The sequence below is a fragment of the Pleurodeles waltl genome, chromosome 7 (genome assembly GCF_031143425.1).
Source record: "Pleurodeles waltl isolate 20211129_DDA chromosome 7, aPleWal1.hap1.20221129, whole genome shotgun sequence".
In the NCBI taxonomy this organism is placed as follows: domain Eukaryota; kingdom Metazoa; phylum Chordata; class Amphibia; order Caudata; family Salamandridae; genus Pleurodeles; species Pleurodeles waltl.
The window spans coordinates 334,633,638-334,658,934 of NC_090446.1; the positions used below are offsets into that span (position 1 = coordinate 334,633,638).

At 43.9% G+C, this 25,297-nt stretch overlaps 1 protein-coding gene across 2 annotated transcripts in view; it reads left to right on the top strand.

The window, feature by feature from the left end:
- Positions 1-25,297, top strand: part of PPP1R16B (protein phosphatase 1 regulatory subunit 16B) — a 232,557-nt gene that overhangs the window by 128,624 nt on the left and 78,636 nt on the right. The window contains exon 3 of one of the 2 annotated variants that reach the window (XM_069243781.1): positions 21,155-21,225. In XM_069243781.1, the coding sequence (XP_069099882.1) occupies positions 21,155-21,225 (71 nt within the window). Of the gene's footprint in view, positions 1-21,154; positions 21,265-25,297 lie in introns of both variants that reach the window. The other variant, XM_069243780.1, reaches the window with a different exon arrangement.

The following is a 25,297-nucleotide window of genomic DNA, read 5'->3' on the forward strand; positions in this document are numbered from 1 at the left end:
GGACAAGTAGATTTGAGAAGCAACCTGTCCCCTGGACAAGTAGATATTTAAAAAAATTCCACACCCCTGCATATCTAGATACATACATATAATCAACTTATAAATGTTTACATATACAGGGATATGCTGTACATTATTAGTTTTTAAGTGTGGTGGTTTTGTCGGAAATAGCTAACTCTTGAGTAGTCCTCTGAAGATGAAATAGTTGTCCGTGGATTTTATGTTTTGGGATAATGAGTTCCATAGTTGGCTTCTTAGACAGAGACAGATGTGCCACCTATGTTTTTGTTTTGTATGGTGGAATTTTGAGACACAGTGCCAATCTGGAGTGGAGGTTTTTTTGTTCAATGTATTTGGTGAATTTTATTCCTGATGAAAAGCAATCATGTCGCATGTACAGGTTTGTGGGTCATACAAAGTTGCTCTAGGGTAGGTCTTTTGGCAACCGGTAACCAATCTAGGGCCTCCAATGCAGGGAGACATGGGCTTGTGGCTTTACATATAGGAATAGTCTGGCAGCAGAGTTCTGTATCTATTATAGTCTTTTCATAGTTGATAAAGATGATCCGTGGTAGAGGCCATAGCTGATAAGGCTGATGAGGGTCCTCATGCTCGCAACTGACTTGTTTTGAGGGTTGTGAAACCAGCAAAATGTAATATGTAAAGGTTTCATGTGTTGTATTGTTCTGTAGTAGCTTTTGTACAACACCTCATTCCCCTATGGAGTCCTAAAGCAATTTTTCTACTCTGTATTTAAACTTTCATGCAAAAATTGGAGGAGTTATGGTTCCCTTTAAACTGAAAATGAAGTCCATGAGATTACAGTGCTGAGATGGTCTGGTCTTCAAATATTCAGCAGGATCAGACTCTCCCTATTTCACTCACAACTGTTAAATAAAATTTGCCAATGACGTACGAATTTCCAATTCTCTTCTGATGAGTCATGTAAAAGAAAACCTCAAGTAGTATAATCTAAGTCTGCACAAACACAAACAAAAACAGAGATAGCTTAATTGCTTTAGTTACTTTGCTCAATGAAAGGAAGAACAGTCTCTTGTTTGAGCCAGGCTTGTATAAGTACACATGGATACAAGGAGCATCTAAGAGATACAGACGTACATCTAGAGCGGCTGTAAACTGCAGCTCTGTGCGTAATAGCTTTGAGTTGATATTGAGGCAGAAGGCCTCCATCTCCTACACGTAACTTCCTTTAGCTTGGCCCTACATCTCTTTCAGTTGCCACTGTATCTGGGTGCCCTGGGAGTCTCACCAATGTGTGGTTCCCTCAAATGCCCTGTAATTGGATGTCCCAAAATCTCTTGCCCGGTATACCTCTCTACCTAGCACTGTACACTGGTGGAGAATCTGATTCTCCATGTGACAGCGCGGGCTTGGTGTACTGCACACTAGGTGCACGGTGTTTCCCCTTTCCTTCATTCTAGGGCGCCAGTACGGTACAATGCTCTGCTTCAAATAGCCAACAAATCATTTTTCCTGGACATTAATGTATGACAAGGGGATATGATTTGTGGATCAGTTATATCAGGAGTGTCCACTTAAATCCTATCAGGAACTACGAGACTAATATAGAAACACTGGATATATAGGCAGTTAACCCATTGCCTTCAGGCAGTCCTGGGACCCCTGCTGAAGGTATTGCTGGTATCCCTTGTTCATCAATATCTGAGACCCTGGAGCCACTTCAAGGTGGTGGTGTCAGAGCTGTACGGAGCATTAGTTAAGTCCCTACATTCAGGCTGTTAATATGACCAGACTACACTGGCAGGCGCTTTTAGGCAAAGACCACTCACCCCAGGACTGGGCAATGCCACTTTGGGATCGCAAGAGAGTCCTCCAGGAGCCCAGACTAAAGTTTCTGTTTTTCTAATCCTCCACGTGTAGTAGTGGACTCTGCAATAGCTGCACCAAATGTGTCTCCTTCTGCATGCTCAATGCTGGACTGTTGGGTTGATAACTGTCATCTCTACCACATTCTTCAGTTGTGTCCCACCCTCCAGTCCTACTGGTCTGATGCACAAGCTCACCTACATCTTTCCGCACCCTTGACATTTACTCCCTCACCTCATCTTGCACTCCTCAAAACAACTGATATCCAAGACTTGAACTTACACTCTCATCTCTGGCTAGCTACTTCTATGGCAGTGATCAAAGTATGCATACTCCGCCACTGGCGCCAACCCACTAACCCTATAGTAATGGGTGAGGCTTGTGGAGGTCCACAGGGGAGCTCTTCATCAACGCACTACTTAGACGCTTAATCATAAATTGGAGGTTTCCAACAGGGTTTCTCATATCTTTCAGGGTTGACCCTTTATCTTTCCCTTGCCTGGCTTCGGATGATGGTCTTCCAGTCTCACCCCACATCACCCCTACTCTCATTGCTGCTCTGGGATGACTCACCCTGCCCCCGCATTATGGGAGTCTATTTGTATAACATTGTTTTGCTCTGTGGGGCCTGTATTGATATTGGCAGCTGACCTCCCATGCCCTCCTTTTTTGCCTTCCCCTAGCTTCCCCATGTCCCGACCCTTGTTTTGTCACAGCCTTGAGTGTTAAGGCAATTTCTTTGTAATGGTTAGTCCCGCTGGGCTTTGGTTGAACATGATATTTTTCTTCTACTTGCAATTGTTCCCTATCTCATATATCGTTCTACATGGTTGTTGAATGGCAGAAACATACAATTAACAAACAATTGCTGCAAAACAAAGAAACATCCAAACAAGGTCCGACATTCCCTACTTCTGTGTGAGGTTACAATGTATCTTGCCATATCTACCCAGTGTAAGGCAATAGGTGATATTGTCTTGTTGCCTGATAACATGGCTCACAACGGTCGGATTGTGCAAAATTCAAGGGTGTTGCTTCAAAATGATTATCTTCCTTTGCTCCTCACATTTGATGCTCAGCTTGTCCCCAAATACCAACCTTCATCTCCTTGCCATTCTCAAAGTCTGGGAATCATTCAAGAAGGTTCAGAGATCCTTAATTAGATGCACTCATCATAACTGGGGCGATTGGATCTTCACCGCTATCTCAGCCTTTTGGATAAGAAATAACATCTCCCTGGGTACAGGTGTCAGACTCTGCCTCCGCTTTTGGTCATGCAGGGTCAGTTGACTAAATACCAGTCAGACTGGAGGAAGCTCAGTTCCACAGGTTGTGCAGATGCAGAATTTGCTAAATATAAGTTGCAAGTCAGGGCCCAGTGCTTATGTGGAGGGCAGGATATTGATCCTGATGCTGGATGGTAGACAGCAAAAGGTTTTTGAATGGTAGTACTTTATGCTGAACTCTTGTCAGGCCTTCTCGCATTGTCTTTTAGTTGTACAGACTGAATTCAAGCTGAGAATACATGTGCTCCCTACTGACTAGAAAGCTGGGTATCTCCTCTGAGGCCAAAAGCTGTGCCTCCAAAGCCTCCTTAACTCTGTATGACAGCTTACTTGATCAGTCAAGGCCTAGCTCAAACGTGGTGGCACGGTAGTTGAGACCAGATGCAGTATAACTCAGTTATCATAATGAAGATGGAATGTCTAACCAGGGTTATTACTTTAAAATGTGAATAACTCTTAGCCTTTATATTTGGCATAGAGTAAGAAGGAAAAAGAATTGTAAGAATAGTAAGAAAGTATGCAAAACATTATTCTCAGGCATCAACAGTCAACACCCACTTACCATTTGCAGGTTACCATAATAAACACGGTTTCTGTGATGCTCATAACTTTAGGGTTACAGATCACCAGGATTGAGATTATCTCTTAAGAAGCTATGAGTCAATATTGTCCTTTAGAAGGGGATTTGAGTACTTATCCATTCACCAAAACTCTAAGTGTATAGTTGCAGTCACTACATCTGCCCCAATTAGGGTGTTAGGGATGCAGTGAAGCATCAATAACAATGTTTTCAGATGCAGAATCATTTTGTCCTTTCTTATTATCTTATCTTATCTTATCTTATAGCGAATACTTCTCCAACGAGTAGCTTCTGAGCTACTGGTAGCTCTCCAGCTACCTGTAAGAAGCTCTCCTGTTGGCAGCCCAGCATTCTAAATTAAACGTTTTGCTTGGGTGAAATAATATATTTGTACCGAAAATGGAAACTGTGTATTTGAGACATCCATTCAGAACTATAAGCTGATGTTTGGAGAGAAATAGTTGATTAAAAATAAAATAAAACTGATATTTGAGTGATGCGTTCAGTCGAATAAATTAATTATTAATCTCATTAACTTGCTGCCAGGGGCATTGCTGCCATGGCTGTTGAATATTACCAATCTATTTGCATTTCACATTGACAAAGTAATCTTACATAGCTGCTAGTAGCCCTGCCTGATGCGCACAGGTGATCACGAAAGATGATCCTTTCTTTGATCATGATTTAATCTTGTCTGATGTGGTCACTATTAAAGCTTTACTATTATTAATGGCTCAGAATGATTTCATTGAACGTAAGTAGCTCTTATTACAGAAAAAGTTGGAGGCCCCTGCCCTTGCTTATCCTCAAGTGCCCGGAAGCAGATTCAAGCCAAACTGTTCCAATCGGCCTTGTATAGGTAGTGTGCGTGCTCCAGGTGCAGTCTACCAGCAGACTGAAATGAAACTGATGCATACATCTTTACACGCCTGGAAGGTAGGCTGCTTATCTGTGACTATTGCCTAGCACAATGTCCGCAGGTGCTCCGCCTGTCCTTATCTCGATCGCCCCGGTGTGCTGTCCTCCCAGCTGAGGCAGCCTGAAAAGAATGACGCGCCTTTCATCTTTGTCGGGCAGAGATCTAACGTGCCCTCCTGCACAAGGATGCTCTGCCCTTTTGTTGCGATATCATTGCACTTTACACGTTTATCTGGCTGATGTCACCCACACTGGCCGTGCCAGACAGGTGTATAAAATGACAGGAGTAGAAGGGGAATCAAGTTAAGAGGCACCTCAACACGCACACGTAGTGCGCTGCCCGTCCCGCTCAGTGGTGCTGTTCATGCATGGGCGTGCTTAAAGTCATGAGCGCCAATCTTGAAAACACTTGAAACAAAGCCAGAGCCACTGAATTTATGTGACAGGTAAGGGTCGATGTATACGGTAAGGATGATAAAATTATGCGGCAAGAAAAGCCATATTATGTAGCATAATGTGGCACATCCTTTGCACGATTTTTTTCATTTCGTCTTTTTCATTTTAAGATATATGAAAACTGTATCAGCAACAGTATCTCCTCATTACTACTAGCTTAACACCTAAAAACAGCAATCATCGACTGAAAGATGAGCTTCTAACCTTTACAAAGGGTCTGAGACTGCTGTGCCTCATCATGCATGATGCGTTTTTAAGCACCTTTTGACCGGTTTAGTCTGCGGGAAGGTGTTTTTTAGTGTGAGTTCTGCAGATTCTAAAGCAGATGGAGGAATATGTGGCAAAGGTGGTACAACCATAATATTGCAGAAAATGGTGCAGCCACTGAATCGCATTATTATAGTAGTCCTGGATATTGCGCTGTGGCTCACAGGACTGATTTTTTTAGGTCAAAACCAACCAGACAGCACAGCTGCCTGGTTCACTAATGCCAACTTGGGGACATTCGGAAAGCTGACCTAGGAATGAATTCCGCCCATTCCTTATCACTGTCTTTGGGGTTTGTAACTCACATTTGATTGCTTTCTATTTGCTGGCTCTATTTATTTAGGCTGTCCGCCATTTCTTTGTCCTTCCCTTGGAGAATAGCCTATTTACTTTAATCTTCTGTTCTGTAAACAGTCCATTAAATTGTGTTCTTATCTTTTAACATTTCCTGAGCAAACAAAGTAGAAGGTGAAATGTCAGGCTCCATCTTTGGAGGGATCTGTGAGTTTAATTTTCCTTCTCTGATTTCAAAATGATAGACTTTATCTGACAATCTGGAGGTGTGAAAGGGGGTGGCCTATTCCCTTTGATTCTGTGTAGGGTTTTCTCATCTTTTTCATTTGCTCACCTTTCTTCCGTCTTAGCTGCTTGGTTTTGCCTGCATGTGACACCTTTGGAAACTGTGCACTCCACAAATATATTTTACTTGCTAAAGACATTTTTTTCTAGCACGCAAAATTTTAATGTCTATTAAAGAACTGTGGAAATATTTCAGAATATATCAGAATTAGGAAATCATGAATGAAGCACATTTTTGTCATTTTAAAGTGTGCTGGAAACAAATATTTGAAAAATAAATCAATACACATATTTATTATGCTTTCATGCAACACAGCAAGACAACTTGCTGTGCTGTGCTTCGTTGCATGAAAGGGAGAGGGCACGAATGTGTCATACCAATCAAGATATGACCCATTCCTGTTCTCTGACTGCTCTTGCACACAATCAGGACCTTAGTGCCAACACAAGCAGCATTGTGCCGAGGAGCAAAGGTGCCTGCGTTAAGGGCAGGATTGTTTTTTTGTGCAGCAAGGGATACCTTCCTGCACAAAAACAATCCTTAAACGGATATTTCTCTTTCTAAGTGTGCTACGGTAGGCAGCATACTTCGAGGAAACAAGGAAGAGAAATAAAGATATTTCTTCTTCTTGTGCCTCTAGAGGGAAGGCATACAATTCTAACGCATGTCCAGATTTACCAGTATTGGTAAGTCTGGGAATGCCTCAGAATATATGAGTGGATGCATGGGAACATCCACTTTCCACCCATGCAACGCTCTTAACAGGTGGGGTAACACCAGGCAGTGACATGTGCTGCCTTGCATTACTGCAGATTTGCCAAGCCACACAGGCCAATGCAAGGTGGCCTTGCGTGGCTTGGTCAATGTCATCTAGGTTTTGCATCGCCCTTGAGTGACCTTGCATGGCACAAGGGCGATGCACCACTTTGATAAATATGCCCCTAAGTGATACCATTTCCACATATTATTGTTTCTATGTTGTATAGTTTTATCAGCAAAACTGTATGTCTTTACAAATGTAATATTTATTTTGAAAATGTGTTGTCTGAACTGGCAGTGCACTACAGCAACATGCATAGTCCACTCTACGCCACTCTGCTCTACAACACGCTTCTCCATTCTATACCACTGCACTCTACTCCACTCTAGACCACTCTACTCCACTATATGACAATCCACTGTGTCCCACTGCACTCTACCCCCTCTACTCTATGACACACTATTCCACACCACTCTACGACACTCCACTCTACGCCACTTCACTTTATCACACTCTACTCAGCCTCACTCTAGGCCACTTTACTAGTCTCTAGGACACCCCCCTCTATGACACTCCACTCTAAGCGACTCTACTCCACTCCACTCTAAGATAATCTATGGCATTCTATACTACACTAAGTCACTCAACTCTACTGCCTTTGACACTTAACTCCACTCTACTCCACTCAACTCAATGGCACTCCACTCTGCTCTCCATTGCATGATACTTTCCTCCACTCTAAGACATTTTAAACCACTCTGCTCTCTGGCACTCCATGCCCCTCCGCTGTACGTCACTCCACTCTACGACAGTTTACTCCACTCAATGCCACTCTTCACCACTCTACTCCACTGTAAAAGACTCCAATCTACGGCACTCCACACTACGACACTTCACTATACACCACTCTACGCCACTCCATGCTACTCCACTCTATTGCACTCTACACTATGCCACTCCATTCTTTTACACTTTACTCCACTCTACCTGCTCCTCTCTATGTCCCTCAGCTCTATGCTCCTCTGCTAATGACTCTATGCCCCTTCACTCCCTTCACTCTCTGCCTTCCAGTCTACACCACACCACTCGACGACACTCTGCTCCACTCTATGACACTCTATGCCCGTCCTCTCCACTTTACGCCATTGTATGACATTCCATACCAGCCTACTCCATGCCACTCTACTACACTCTACTGTATGCCACTCTATGACCCTCTACATCACTTCACAACATTCCACGACACTCTAAACTACTCTATCCACTCTGTCACTCTACTTCACTGTATGCCACTGTACACCACTCTATGCCAGTCCATTACACTCTATACCACTCTTCTTACTCTTCTCTTCGCCACTCTACTCCACTCTATGCCACTCCAATATACTCTATGCCACGTCACTCCAAGACAGTCTTCCTCACTCTACTATACTCCATTCTATGATAATCCACTCAACTCCACTCTACCACACCCTGTACTACTCCAGTCTACAACCCTCCACTCTCTGCCCCTCCACTGTACGACACACTAAACCAAGCCACTCTACACTATGCTATGATGCTCAAGACCACTCCACGCCACAAAACTCTACTCCACTTTACAACACTTAACTCCTCTCTATGAGACTTTACTCCATTCTACACCATTTTATGCCTCTCCACTCCACTCTATGTTGCTCCACTCTACGCCAGTCCACGCCACTCCACTCTACAACACTCCACCCCACTATATGCCACTCTACGACACTTTGGTCTACAGCACTCTACTCCACTCCACACCACTCTACTGTACTTTACTCTACTCCACTCTATGCCACAACACTCTACCATACTATACGCTCCTCCACTCTACGACACTCCTCTCTACTACACTCTACTCCACTCTACACCACCCTACTTTAATCCACTCTACGGCCTTCGAGCCTACAACCCTCCACTCCACTCTAGGACACTCCACTCCATGCCACAACACTCCACTCTGCACCACAACACTAAACTCTACAACACTACACTCTACTCTACAACACTCTATTCCACTCTATGCACTCCACTCTACAACACTCTACTCTACTCTAAGCCACTGCACATCACTTTTCTCCACACCACTCCACAGCACTTTACTTCCCACTATGCCACTCCACTCTACTCTGTGACACACTACTTAACTCTACATCACTCCACTCTATGCCACTCTGCGTATGACACTCTATGCCCACCACACCACTCAACACTACTCTACTCTGCCGAACTCTACTCCACTCTATGACACACTACTCCACAACACTCAATTCTACTCCACAACAATCCACTCTACTCCACGACACTCCACTCTATTTCACTACACACTACTTCACAACACGCCACTCCACTCCACTCTATGCCATATCACTCTTGAACATTGCATGACACTTATCTCCACTATACGCCACTCCACAACCCCACTCTTCTCTATGCCTCTCCAAGACACTCTACGCCACTCTTTGCCAGTCTACGCCACTCCACTCCACGACTCTCTTATCTGTGCCACTAACTTTTAGCCATGCTGAACAGCAGCCACACCGATATACATGGCTAACACACAGCGGCAAAGCCAATAGCTCTTGCGTAGGTGAGACCTATTGGCTTTGCCAAAGCAAGGTTTTTTTACTGTTAAACATTTGCAGCATCCATCTCCTACATATGCAAAACTACAGAGATAAGAGCTGAGCAGTCATGCTATATAAACCACATCTTTTTAGCCAGTGCCTTAACCACAGAGCTATCTTACCAGCACACCGGCTTTGCTTACAAATTTAGGCCCTGATTTATACTTTTTTTGCAACGCATTAGTGTCATTTTTTGACGCCAAAATGGCGCAAACTTACAAAATATACAGTTGTATTTTGTAAGTTTGCGCTGCTTTTGCGTAAAAAATAACGCTAATGCAGCGCAAAAAAGTATAAATCAACGCCTCAGTGCATATGATTGCTCAGCATTTCAGTGTTGCTGCTGCAGTATCTTTGAGCATTTTAGCACCCACGGGCTCAATTCACGCTGAGAGCAACGCAGAATTTTACCGTTTTGTTTGTGATAAAACGATGAGCATAGGCTTGGTTCATTTAAACACATTCTGTATAAGGTGCTTAAAAACGGCTATACTGGTAACAAGTGCCATGTAAAAACAATTATAATTGTGTATCTCAATGCACACGTGTATATATATCATGAAAAGGGGGCTGAAAAGTAGAGTGCTTCTTTGTCTAATCTGTTTGTAACCGTAATTGTTTTGTTTTTGAATCTGTATTAAGCACGACGTCATTGATTCGAAAGCATCTTAACAATGCGATATAGTTACCAAATGAGAACGATGTGCAGTATGTGCACAACAAGGGAGATGCAGACATGATTTCAAGGCTTTCCAGAATCCTACAAAACCAGTTTTTTTTTTTTCCTGAAGTTGTAAGCAGCATGTTCTAAAGGAAGGCTGCAGGCAATTAAAAGGACCTGCTTCATATTTAAATTTGGGGTTCCGCAGAAGCTGTTTGATCAGAAGATCGTTAAGTTTGGGGTGTTTTTGTAAACTGATTTGTGACCTGTTCCACGACTGGGAGCTGGGCCAATGATGCTAAGTCTATGGTGACTTCACCTAGAGGGACCGAGCAAAACCTGACAGAAGCGATGCCAATAAACTGCCCTCTCTGGAACAGTGCTCAATTTGTTTTAAAAAAAAATATGTACGGGTGTCCAAATTTTTTTTAGACGCGAACTGTCCAATGCTGGAACTAATAAACACCAAAGCTTCTTAGTCTTCTTTCCACCTCATGAATGTTTCTTCCACCACACTACACTTCCTGTCTCTTTATGTCACTCTTGTAGGTTCTTTTCATCCCTGTTCATCTCCTAGTTACTGCTTTCCTATATTTCTCTACCTCTTTTTTCTCCCTTTCTCATTCTTCCTCAGGGTCAAAGTCTAATGAAGAAAAATAAGTCTTGGTTCCCAAAATGAGTGCTGCTACCTCCGTTTTACCAATTCACCTAGAGGCCTGGTGGAAAGTTGTATAGAGAACTACCAGTCTTGTTTGTAAAACCTTCACATACTCTGTTAGTGGTATGCTTCATCATCAGGTCTCATCCTGGTCCTTATAGACCTGGATGGGTTCAACCATGTTCCAGGGAGAACTTTAAAAGTTTTTGGTGAGGGAGCCTTAAGATTACAACAACTTAGTGGCACTCCAGTATATGATTAAAACATACTAGGGGGTCTCGATGGGAAATGTTACCCCAATACAGTCATTTGAGTCATGGTTCAGACTATATTATTAGCCACACAAGATCCTAATCTTTCATAGTGGAGAAAAAGCTATATGTTGACATCCTTAGACACTGCATTGACTTGATGTGCAAATGGGAGCTCAGGGTCGAAGAAAAATCAGAAGACATGATTCGGTAACATAGATATTGAAAAGGAGGAAAGAAAGGCATGGACCCTTGGGGTACACAAGTAACACCAATTGGAAAGGAGAGGCAATTCTTTCTTTCTGGATCTGGTTAAAAGACAAGACTGGATCCAATCCAGTAGAGATCTAGAAACACCTGCCCAGTTTTCTACACTATTCAATTTGAGTCTTTGATCCACCTCTTCATAGACAGCAGTCAGATGGAGGAATGTTATGGCTGTTTTTTCTCCAACCATTGAGCTGGAGGGTTCGCCTAAAGACAGACAGAGCAGGTTCAGTGCCCGTTTGAAGGCATGCACCCAGACTCGTGATCGTGAAAAAGATGATTCAGTGCCATGAATTCTTGAAGTTATCCAGTATTTTCCCTAGATATACATTATCTGGTCTATGGAAAGTTGGAGGTTGGAGATGGGCAGTCTATTTAGGTGTCTGCTGCTTTTAGAAGGGGAATGTTGATTGCCATGTTCAAGTGGCAGGTGATAACTCCTTTTGATACTGTTGAATTTGTCGTTGGTCTGATGCCTCCAAGTGAAGGGAGGAACTGAGTGATGCAAGCCAGTGGGCATAGCTCTATGGGTAAATGATATGTCTTTGCTTGGTGGGCGAGTGTCAGAACCTCATCCTTTCTCCAATAGTCTGAATGTGTAGAAAGCAGATTATCGCTGAGCTGGGGAGACATGTGAATATTAAGATATGGTACCTGATTGTTAAAGATAGAGTCACAGATATTTTTCTTTTTGAAAATTATAGTTTCTGTTTTTCAGACCGCTTTTAGTAGATATTAAATATTTCCCTTATTTCTATCGAGGGCTTTACACATGCATTTTGCAAAGTGGAAATTTCAGCTCTCTTGATGCCACTGTTATGATACCTGTCTTAAGCCTCTTGTATTTGGAATCATTCATCTTTTGTCATTGATTTTTGTCAATTGCACTCCTGGTGGGGAGTGTAATTTCATCCACCTAGATCTCTATTTTAAGGTATATTTGATACCCTTCTTTGATTTTCTCATTTTTACTGGGGCCAACATACTAGGATCTCGTGTTCTTTTCTCCTGGAGGTTATCTGGCAGGACATACATAGTACGCTATTGCTTGTGTGTGAGAGCCTCAAGTTTAGACGGCAATCACGTCTAATACAGAGCAACTAAGCTCCCTAATAAAGGCAATACTAGACTGCTGCCTAGGGTGGGGTGAGTGTGAGCAAAAGCAAATGTGATACTTTTGCCATTTAAGATGAATGGTGAATGTTGCCGGGCTTGCAAGTAGCAAATATCTCAGCACCAGCTCTACAACTAGGCTTTCCTAAAGCAGAGCCACTTTATGTTACAGACTGTCTGGATATTTTCAATATCCCATTTACATTCTCTGTCAGACCACCTGAAGATCCCTAAGATTAAGAGATAAAGAAACGTCTTGCGAGCCAATACCAGTAAACTTGTGCCAACTGATATGGGATTACAGGTTAACAGTAGCCACATTTTTTGATTTTGCCTACAGCACACGTGCACTGTCAGCGAATGCGATTGGTTAAAAAACAATAAAGTGTAAATTGGCTTAGAACCAGTCCATTACTTATCAATACTTACCACTGGTAGGCTTCCACATCATTCTCGTTTTCTTGCTGCTTACTGGTCATGCCTCCTGCTTCCGGATGGCTGCTCACCTCCTTCATTTTTCCTGGGGCCATTGTCCCTGCCATGGAACATGGATCTATCACAGCTTCCTTTTTTGTTGCCAGTGTCCTTCCACAAGGCACATGCTGATCCACATACTTTTTTTTACTTTGTGCCAAGCACTCTTAAAGAGGTCATGGAACCATACGGTCTCCATCTCCCACCTTCTGCCAGCAGCTGCCACATGTTGATTTAACCACCTATGCCCTCCTCCTGTTATCTATTGTTTGATCACAAAACCCACCCTGTAGTGACTTAGGAAATTTAAAAAGGAAAATAAAAGAAATGCTGTGACGCAGTCAGTGCTGGCGGCGTTATAGCGCCTTTTTTTAACTTTATGCCATATTGCACAGCAACCTGCACTGCTGGGCAACATAGCTTAAAGTAAAGTAACAAAAATGACTCATTCAACAATGCCTGAATCACAGTGTTTTTTTATTTCTTGTTAAACCTGCTAGAGATAATCATGAACACCTTTCACACACCTTGTACTTGCTTCTTTCTACCCTCCACACATGCACAGCCAGGCCTTCTTTAGAGCCAATTGATTGTAGCAGCAAACTAGCTCAACAGGACCATCCAAGAATTTTCACAAAGTGTCTAGCTTTGCTTCCCAGAGGGCTCTAAGGCACTGTATCACGCAAGATCTCTGGGTGGCAGGGCCGGCCAAACTACCACTCAGCAGCTGATGCTCACCTGATCTCCTGCTCCCACTGCTGGGCTATGGACTGTAACCCATTATGCCACTTCCTTTCTGAGGGACTCCAAGGAGACAAGTACTTGTCGGTGGAGCTCTGGTTGCAAGTTTCAGTTTTTTCCTAGGATACCCTTCATTTACAATTAATGCCTTTATCTAACCTGTGTTCATAGAGAAAAGCGACTGAGGCAAGGGATTGAGGGCCACATGTATGAACCAAATAATTTATGATTCCCTGACTGCACATCCATGCGAATCCCAATTGCCAAATCACAAATTGGTATGTACTTAGGAAGTGACTGGCCATTTTGCGATTCAGTACCAACTACCAGTGCAATCTGTGTGATTGCGATTACCTAAATTGTGTCTGGACCTGTTTCCGAATAGCAATTAGCGATGCTAAGGTCACAGCTAAATTGTGTCTGGACCTGTTTCTGAATAGCAATTAGCGATGCTGGGTTACAAAATGCGAGTCAGATGCGCAAATAGCGACCAGGAAGTCCCTCACAGGAGTTTGAGCGGAGTCTAACAAGCACACACAGCAGAGGCTAACCAAGCTGACAGGAGCAACTACAGCCTTAGCCAGCCAAACAAAGGATAGAAACACAGCAAGGAGGAAGAGGAAGCTGGAATTCGCAGAGATTGAGTTGGAAGTCCTTACAGAGGAGTGCTGTTTGCACCACAATGTCTTATTTGTGAGGGCATGAATAACAGTACTTGATTCCCAAAAAATGAAGATTTGACCGGACATACAGTCCAAAATAAATGCAATATGAGTCAGCCACCTCTCAATTGAGAAAATACGAAAGAGATGGTATGACCTCAGGTCACAGGCCGAAGAAATGGTGGCAGAGCAACTGAAGGAGTCATGTGGAATAGGTGGTGGCCGATCTACAGTAGCACCACCTACAATAATTTTGAGCATGGTAGAGACCGCACTGGAGCAGGAGGCTGTTGTGGGTATTGGGGACCTTGACAGTTCAGCACCAGGAGCATAATTTAGTAGGTGGCACATATTACCTTTTTACACATCTCAGAGCACAGCTTCACGCACACAACCACAGAGTCCAACAGTATGCATCAGCCAGGAATACTCCAAAATACAAGTCCAGTGGAAGTATAGTGCATTAGGGATAATGTAGTCCAGTAGTCAGCTCAGGAATTAAGTGTGACTTTGTTGCACAAAACGTCATATAGGTATTCACAATGTATCTCATATGTGCCACAGATCTCCCTCAGGTACATATTGGGGAACACCGTGCGGAGGGAGTGGATGATGCCAACATGGCCCAGAGAAGCTAGTCCTCACAGGCATAAAAGAGATCAACACACCACCCTACAATTGCACTGAAACAGTGTCCGCAGAGTCTACTGCAATGGACGACGAGGATACACCTCTGCTGCCTAGTCCACAGACACAGGCAACTGTGAGCAATCCACAGCGAGTTTCAGGGGGTGAGCGCAGAAGGCGTTGTGAGAGGAGTGATGCTGGTGATGAGGATAGAAGCACACAATTGTTCCTAGGCCTAAAGGCATCCTTTCTGCACAATCAACACCTGCAAAACAAATAGTTTCACTAGATGAACAGGAACATGCATCACATGCAGTAGGTCCTAACACAGTGCTTTGACAGCATGGGGACACATATGGCCACCATGAATAGCAACATATCCTTACCACTGCTATTCAGGACCTATGCAGGGAAATGGTGGAAGATCGTGCCCATCAAAGGCTCCATGAGCACAGTGCTATTGCACGGACGGATCACTTTAGTCAACCCATAGGCCGTTTGGCCAAGACAACCACATGCCTGTTGTGATGCACTTTCGCACTCCAGGTGGAGTTGGGACATTTTGCTGGTGTTGTGGTCAAGGGCCTATGGCGCATTACCTCAGCTGTTTATCTGCTTCAGACCTCCCAGGCAGCAAGAGGCAATGGAGACACCTCTCGGAACAGTGAGGAGATATCACATGTGAGCAGCATATCAGCTACTGTTGCCCATATCCTGCAGCATAGCAGTAGCCACCACACGTTTGGAAACCAACCAGGCCATAGTTCTCGTAGCTGTAGGAGGGCCTGATGGACACATCTTTGAAACTTGGAATTTACACCAGGCTACAATGTGTTGGGTGATGTAACCTCAAATCCTTGTTTAGTTTTTTACTTGCAACTTGTTTCACAAATGTCTCATGTTGTATGTGGCAGAAGGAGTACCTGAGATTAAAGAATGTTTAGTTTGGATAACTTGGGTATGCATGTTTCATTTAAGTGAGGGAAGTGTTACTCATCACTTACCTTGCAAAGTAATGGGTTGCTATGTGATCCCATCGCCATCTCCCCTCTACTGCTATGCTACAATCCCCAAGCTGTCATAGATGTGGCTCTTGCTCCCCATCCTCTGATGATGTCATCAACGTTGAGTTGTAGCCCACGCCTGGCTGCAGTGTTATGTAATATGGCACAGGTGGCCACAATTTTGCTTATGATCTCAGGGGCATACTGGAGTGTACCTCTACTTTTGTGCAGGCTAACGAATTTGAGCATGCCAAAGGTCCTTTTAATGACAGCTCTTGTACGCAGATGTGCCTTGTTGTAGCGCCTCTAATTCTGATCTGCAGGGGCTAGGTATGGGGTCAGAATCCATGGCTTCAATGCATATGCACTGTCACCTGTGGGCAAAAATTGTAATTTTGAGCATGGCATGACCTGGTTATGCACAGACACATATATGCAATTTAAGGTCACAGCTACATATCAACAAAGGGAGGGACTGGGAGATTAGTTGGTCCAGTGTACGGTCTCCCAATTAACTGAACATACAAAAAAGGTGTACACTGTTCCAAATGGAAAAATATAATCACTAGGGGAACATTAAAGTTCAGGAGCAAGAGCCCTCACACATCCGAGAGGATGTCATGCTTCATCATCGGGTAGCTCCTCGTCAGACCAGCGCTGCAATGTCTGACGGGCTCCCCGTAAGGGGGCTCTTTGCCGGAGATCTTTTAGGTAGCAGCCGTGGTAGCGGACACTACAAGACCTGGTGTTGCGGTCAGGCGCTAATCCTGGCAGGAGAGTGAAAGCTAAAATTGGTTCCCAGTCTTAATAGGAGCGAGTCAATTTAATTAATCAATGGAATAAGACTGGGACCAAGATTAAAAACAGAAGGAAAGTGTAAAATGAGGAATAATGCTCAACCACTTTCTGATTGGTGGTCTTTTCGGGATAGCACGTCAGGGTAGGTTCCCCTGTAGACTACCGTCATCCACAAATAGTGACAGCTTTCGGCATGCTACTTCCCAAGGGGCCCCCCATGTACCAAGGGATGGGCGACCATTAGAGGTTTCTGACAATTAGTAAACTTCAATGTAAGTGACTATATGATTTGTTTGACATTTTTGCAAACTTTCTGTAATATAGACAGGAGAAGTCTTATTATGTATTGGTACTGAAGAAGCGTCATAGGATCTTGTTAGACCACTGTACGCGAAACATGTTGACCATGTCCTAGGAGCCCGACGATAATCTCCTTAAGCTCCAGCACCATGCAGAAAGTGGTTGAGCATTATTCCTCATTTTACACTTTCCTTCTGTTTTTAATCTTGGTCCCGGTCTTATTCCATTGATTAATTAAATTGACTCGCTCCTATTAAGACTGGGAACCAATTTTAGCTTTCACTCTCCTGCCAGGATTAGCGCCTGACCGCAACACCAGGTCTTGTAGTGTCCGCTACCACGCCTGCTACCTAAAAGATCTCCGGCAAAGAGCCCCCTTACGGGGAGCCAGTCAGACATTGCAGCGCGGGTCTGACGAGGAGCTACCCGATGATGAAGCATGACATCCTCTTGGATGTGTGAGGGCTCCTGCTCCTGAACTTTAATGTTCCCCTAGTGATTATATTTTTCCGTTTGGAACAGTGTACACCTTTTTTGTATGCACAGCTACATATCACCTAGTAAATATCCATCATCAAACTTCCCACATTCTAGGCAATGGTGTATTCCACTGTGCCTGAAGATATATGCGTCATTTGTGCTTCCTGGGTATTTTGCCACTAAATCTGTAATGACATTATAGGCATTGCATACCACCTGGATGTGCGTCATTTGTGCTTCCTGGGTATTTTGCCACTAAATCTGTAATGACATTATAGGCATTGCATACCACCTGGATGTTTAGTGAATGACTATTATTCCTATTGTGGAACATATATTCTAGATGTGCAGGAGGACAGATGGGAACATGTGTCCCATCCACACACCCTAATACATGGTGGAAGTTGGCTATCCTATAAAAGTTCAGTTTGGTGTTGTGTATTTCCTCCGCTTTCCTGGGAAGGTAGATGTAGATGGTCATGTGAGAGTATGGCATCCAGGAACCTTCTGAGGAAACATGACAAGGCACTTTGGGACACCCCACCAGTGACAGCAATCACCCCCTGGTAACTACCTGAGGCCAAAAGGTGCAGTGAGCACAAGACTTGCACATGTGGGTTTGGAGCAGCTGTGCAGGGCACGGCTTTCTAGCTGAGATTTGAGTATTTTTATCAGCTCTAAGATCACTGTGCTACTCAGCCTGTATTTCTCATACATTTTCTTCTCTATCTGTTGAAATATTGAGTCCCTGGTTCTGTGTATCCTCTCCTGTCTCCATGTCCTTCTCCTCTGCTGGGAAGCCTGGAAACACCTCCTCAGTGCAATCACATAGAGTGTTGCCATTGTGGAAAATCCTGATGCATTCTGGGGCTGTTTTTATAGTTTGAATCTACTTACCACCTGAATAGAATCAATGCTAAACTGCATGCGCAGACAGGCCTTTTTGCGAGTAGTCGCTAATTGCGCCATCCTTGTATATATGGTTTGCGACTCACAAAAAGTGATTTCCTATTTGCGAGTTGCAAAATCCAGGTGCAATATTTTGCGAGTTGCTAACTGGTCACATCGCTATTTGTGGTTACCGAATGGTGTTTGTACATATTGAAAAGCCAAATATTTGGTAGAAAATAGGTTTGCAACCAAATAGCGACTCGCAAAACATACGTACATGTGGTCCTGAGTATTGTTTGAGGCCAGTGCCTTCATTATACCAGCCTGGCTCACTGCCTCCCTCCTTTCCACACTTCCTTCACCCCCTGCTCCCGGTCTGCTAGGAACAAATGAAAGAGGGAGGCTTTGAATCAGACTTGGCACCGATGCAGCCCATCAGCACCAGCTTGCAATAGCTCAACACAGAAAAATACGCCTTTGGTACGTGCCCATTGCCTGTATTTGGGCAAGAGTTTCTTCTGTTTTTGCCCCAGTGCAAAGTGCAGACCAGTTTGCAATTAAAAAATTATGGGCTATGCATATTGTGCATCTATCGCCTTTTTTTCTCCTTTTTACAAAAGAACATAGAACATGCATTTGCAATGCAACGGGTATCGCATTTCTCCGAGTTAGAGCTATTAGCAGTTGTAAACACCCAACTGGACTTTTCTTGCCTCAATAAATGGAAAAAAGCACAAAAAAATGAGCGCGATTGCGCTGCTAAACAAGCGAGATCGTGCTGCGTTAAAAGAGAAAAAGTAGTCCACAAACCGGACGGAAAACAGCCTTGTATGTTTTCAGTTCTTGGCCACTGCGCTCGAGGAGGGCTAACCACCGGAAAAGGCATGACGTAAGCATGGTTTCCACTAATGAAAGCAAGCAGATTTTAAAAGGCAAGCCCACGAACCAATGAAAGACACTGACGAGACATGGACTGGGCTCCGAGCCCTTTTCTAACTACTGCAGCGTCTCACAGGCGATACGAATGCGCAAGTGCATGCTACGCACGCTCGACCCTAAAAACTAGCAAACATTGCCAAATCCAAAAGGTTTCTCTGTGCGCGATCTATTGGCTTTGGCAAAGTCAGAGTAATTTTAAAAAGTGCTATCAAGTAGCCAACTTTGACTGTGTCATAGCCCTATTATTTTCTATACTTTTTAGACCATGTTTCTCAGCAGCCTGCGCTGTCGTACAGCATGTCTAAAAACATTGTCAAAGCCAATAGATCTCGCCTAGGTGAAAACTATTGGCTTTTTCAATGCTTGTTAATAAAACTAAAAGTACCAGATGTCAGCACATGTGGGCTTAGCTTAAGTTTGCAGTGGCACTTGAGATGATAACATAGCATTCAACCAATAGCAGGTCCAGACTGGGGAACCAGAAGTATCCTGCAAAAATGCTCAAACCAACCCTGTTCCCTTCGACTCATTGAGCTCTCACTAGCTTTTCCTCCATCCATTCTCTCTCTTATCCTTCTCTGGTTGCCCCTACCTGTGTCTGCTGCACTCCAGTGGGCTGAGGAAATGGACAGAGGCATCAAGAACAGTCCTGGACTTTGAAAACTGGTCTCCAAGGACTCCAGCTCACCAGGGAAATGACCGGCGGAATAAAAGGCCCATCCATCCTTGACCAATAAATGCAAAAAACACGTCAACCTTTGGGCTGCCCTTTGTCTCATACATTGCTTATACATTGGAAATGACGAGCTGTCACACTGCAGATTGGAAATGATGATCGGTCGCACCTTAAATTGGAAAAGATGATCAGTCTCCACACTGTGGGTAGACTCTCGAGTATTGAAATTGGGGTGTTTCTCATATGGTTTCTCCAGTTAGTGCTATCTTGGCATGCCTAAAAGGTTAACGAAATGATTGAGAATTGACAGGTGCAGCGTGTCTGTGATGCCCTTCTCAAAAAGAGAAAGTAGGGCGTAGTGAAGAAGACAGGGCTACATAACTCAAAGCATTTTTTACATTGATTTTACGTCTTGTTCTTGTTTTTATTTTGACGCGGATCACCAATATAAATCCATACTAACAAGTGTTGCGCAACTTGTGGTTGTACAGAAACAATAGGCCTTAATTTGTGATGGTGTCTGAGGGTGTTGGGCGCCAGGACTTATTTTTCATCATCAGAATTTGACCCAGAGAAAGAGCGAAAAATGCTGAAAAGGGAGAAGGAGGGAGAGAAATATAGGAAAACATTGACAAAGAGAGAAAGCAGAACTGAAAAGAGCAGACGAGTGAATTAAAGAGACAGAGAGAGAGGCGTGAAGCAAGGCATGAGGGTGAATCAATGGGTGGCCTTGGTATTTGGAAACAATAGCATTCAGCATCACTGGTGGTGGGCTTCTGAAAAAAAATCTTTGGGCTCCTGAACTTTATTATTATCATTCTAAAGAGCACTGCAGAAGGAATTAATCAGCCCATCCATTACGATTTTCATGCTTAGCACAAAAAAGCCACTTTGTCAGAGCCTGGCCATACTTACAGGCTTTGCCATTGTGTATCCACAGCAAGGTGCATGAATAACTGATCTCTGAAATACAGCAGATGTGGGCGTTTGTCAGTGTTTCTTGTTGCATGACTCACCGACTCTATGTGCGCCACACGTGCGGCGAAGAACGATTTACTGTAGAGTTTTCATTGTACGATAATGAGGCAATTGGGGAATGGAAGACATTACTCGAAAACAGTGAAAGGCAAGCGATAAGAGGATATCCATGCTGTTTGTCACTAGAGATGAATGTCTCCTCGTAGTTGTCTCTTGAGCTCCCATCTCTAGAGGTAAATCTATAGACTTACTGTGTTTTATATTTACAGGATTTTTTTCTTTCTCTTCCTGTAGTTCGGTTTTTGTTGAAAAACAATGTGGACCCGGACCTCTGCAATGAAGATGGACTGACTGCACTGCATCAGGTGAGACCTACAGGGGATAGACACACTGCACTGCAGCAGGTGAGACACACCTGGGGATACGCTGCCTGCACTGTGTTGTATTGTCCAGTGTCCGCGTCATTTAATGAATCATTCATTTCTATCATTTGTAATGCACGATTCATTTTTTATTTTTGGCTGGTATCCCCCCATCTAAATGAATTGCTTCCACTGCAAGGGGAAATAACACAGAGACTTGGAAACACTGGGTGCAACCCCACGCGTTTTCCCTTTCTGAGCAAGTAACGGGCTGAAATCCACACCCATTTACCATATTGTTGGAGTAGGTGGTAAATGAGTGCAGAGGTTAGTTTGGGTCTGTAGTGTGAATGGTATCTTAACAGCCCTGCTCGCTGCAATCAGCAAGCCGCCCTCTAGCACAAGCAGTCTTCTACCAGGTAGCACTATACAATGCATACCAGTCATGTTGCCTCTGCCACTGTTTTCCTATAACATTGTGGATTTTGTATTCAAAGCTTGCTCAGACCAAACGTCAATGAGTATTTTTAATGGCTAGTTGATGCTCTCTGTTTGTATGTCATAGGGCTATTGTTGAGGCTGTATTCTGTGCCTGTTGGGGTCTGTCCACTGACTACTTTGAAGACCAAATTTAAGGGCACTGGCATAGCCTAGTGTGGAGAAACGAAGGTGTTGATGACTTTGTGGAAATAAAACAGTTCACCATGGAGAGTGTGTTCTGGTCCTACATGGGGAGTATTTTTTCCCAGAAACGAGCAGGGGTAGTATTGGTGCTCTGCATGGACTAAAAGGCGGATTGGCAAGAGGTGAGTCTGTGGAGAAGGTCAAGGAAACATTGCAAATGGGACATCGGCAAGAGAGGCTGCCCAGGGTGGGTTTTATGAAGAGTGATAAGAGGGTGGATTTTATTGAAAACTGTGAGGGAGGAGTTTATAAGGTTGTTAAAAGGTTGCACAGGCAATGACATACATTTTGCATCAAGAGAAACAGATAAGGCTGATGCTGTAATTTAGGTGTGCCGTGCCCCTTTTAGTGGGCCACAAGGCGCACAGGGACTATTGAGCCTCAAACATGGTTGTTGAATATGTTTGCCACTGGTGCCATGTGGTCCATCCTTCTATGTCCTACTGTGTCACTGAAAACTTGGCCAAGCACTTCTTTTCTACACTTGACTCTATAAAGATGAGCAGCTGGTGGCCTCTCAAACAGGTAGGGTGAGGGTAAGAGCTCAGAACTCAACAGTCAACCTACAGACATAATAATATATTGTCCAGCACGGCATGCCCTTCTGACACAGGTCCAAACAGGGGACAGCATACCCGTAAGCAGTCCTATGGAGAGGAGGGCCCTGATGGGGAATCTGGGTAGGGGAGGCGTTTCCCAGGTATATCGCACATTAATCACTTCCACTGCCTGCTCCCTGGAGGAACTTCGTCAGAAATGGGAGGGATGGGTGGGCCCTGTGGAAGAGGAGGACTGGACTGAGGCATTGGCAGCTCCCCACGCCCTGACCATGGCGACACGACTCCGACTAATACAGACTTATTATCTCCATACTGCCTACCTTACACCCTCCAAAATGCACAGGGCGGGGCTCCGGCCTACAGCTGACTGTCCCCGATGTATGAGCCCAGACGCTGACTTTTTCCACATGGTGTGGTCATGCTCGACTATTAATACTTATTGGAAGATGATCTCGCGAGAGATCTCGTTGACCCTGCAAGTGGACATGGAGCTGACACCATTGATATCCCTACTAGGGGTTATGGGAGATTCGGGATTACGCAGAGCAGAGCGAACCTTGCTAGGGGTGGCATGCCTAGTGGCCAAAAGAGATATCGTGGCGGACTGGAAAGCCAATAAGGCACCGGCCCTGACAAAATGGAAGAGAGGGATGGATTGGTGTGCCCAATGTGAGAAGCTCGTATATGAGGCTAGAGGGTGCCCGAATAAATATAACAAGATCTGGGGGAGATGGGAGGGCATGACAACTTAACCCCTGATGCCGCAGACCGACACCATGAGAGGTAGAACCCACACACATTCCTCTAGTTCCTCTGGTGGGAAATGGGGCACATACGTGACACGTCGATATTGACAGGTACAATCTATTCATTCAGGGTGTTGGCTGGGGCATTGGATTTGACCACTGTTTGGTGCCCATTGGCGCCTTGTTATTTCTGTGTAAAATTGTTTAGCTTGTTTTGTATTATCTTATTCAATTGCAAAATCAATAATAAATTATTTATAAAAAAAATATATATATTGTCCAGCTCAGTGCTTATCACTTATTTAAAAAGAAAGTACTGTTATAAAACAGCAAAAATGAAATACTACACAATTCAACAGAAGAGTCAGGTACAAGACTGTAATCTCATCCACGATCCTCAGTGAATGACTAAATCCCTCCGGTGTCCTTTTCAACAACAGGATATAGATAATGTCAACAGTTCCAAGTAGGGAATGGGTATGGACATTAATGCGGCATAGTGAAGTTTACTCTTGATTACAACATTGGTTAGATATGTAACTAAGTTAATTGGTTTTCAATTTCAATTCACTTGGTCCAAAAGACTGAAGTTCATGTGGCAGATTTCTTTGTGAACTTAGGCCCATATTTATACTTTTTTAGCGCCGCATTTGCACTGCTTTTTAACGTCAAAAAATGATGCAAATGCACGCTAAAAAAGTATAAATATGGGCCTGAGTATTTTGTTCCAATTAAATCTAGGCCCTGCTTTAACCTTCTCAATGGAGATGCAGACCTAATGGCTATCCCAGGTGCATTCTGGAGTCCCGCTCCTTGAGTGGTAGAATTCTTGATGCAGGTGTCATGGCCGCAGCCTCTCTCCAGCCATGAGCTGCTGAACACGATCAGCGCAGCAGGCGTGCGTGATCAGCACTCAACTTTGGGTACTGCAGCCTCCCTGGCCCACTGGAGACAGACACTCAGTCATAGCAGTTGAAGTTTCTGAGTCTGGACTTCATGGATTGTGCATCTTTGAAAGTTATGGCCTACAGGTCAATCAGGTTTTCAGCTTTGTGGGAATAAGGGATCTTCTGCTCAGATATCAGGCAGCGGTAACACCAGTCTTTCGATCTCATGGCAGTATGCTTAATGACAATTGGAGGTTTGCCTTGGGAGAACTGCTCTAGTGACAGTGGGATTCTGTACAAAAAAGGTCATTCCTGGCTTAGCTCTTGAAAGACTTAGTACAGTTCACAATGGGAACCAGTGAAGAAGGGTGGGGTGGGGTTATCCTTTATAACAGTGGTCACTGATATCATTTAGTGTCATCTTACCGCAATATCTTCTGGTTCTCCCTTATCTGTTATTCCTGTGAAAGTGTTTTACACTTTTTATGCGTAAATCCATTCAATCTGTTCCACATCACTGTCCTCTGGGCAATTTTTTTATTCTTGGAAGCAGACAGTGATAATTCCTCCTACCCCCTAACACGGTCAAACTATTGACTAATCACACTTCTGCCCTTTCTTGCTAAAATAACAGAGAGATCTGCCAATCACAACTCTAAATTTTCTAGAATCACGCTTCCTGCTCAATTCATAACAATCAGGTTTTTACACAGTTTTATGTACTGAGACCATGTTGACCGTGACCACCAATGATCAGGCTTACATTGGATGAGGTCGGGCATCACCATCTTCATCCTTCATGACCATTCTGCCACTTTCAACACTGCCTCCCATGCTATCTTACTTACAAGGATAAAGAAGTTGGGACTAGGGGAACTGTGTTGCACTGATTCATCTCTTTTGTAGGTGGACGAACACAAGCTGTTTCATGGGTCGCCTCAAGCTTCACCTTTAAACCAGTCACATGCTGTGCTCACCAGGTTTTTTGCCTTAGCCCCAACCTTTTTAACCCCTATGTTGCCCCTCTTGGTAACCTCGTAGCATCTTTTGAACTGTAGCTCTTTGTTACACAGACAACACCACATTATTTTTTACAGTCAATGGCTCTCTCTTTAAGGCACAAACAAGCACAATCTGCACTGGTAGCACTGGTCACCTGGATGAGGAACAACTCTCTCTTCCTAAACATTGAGAAGAC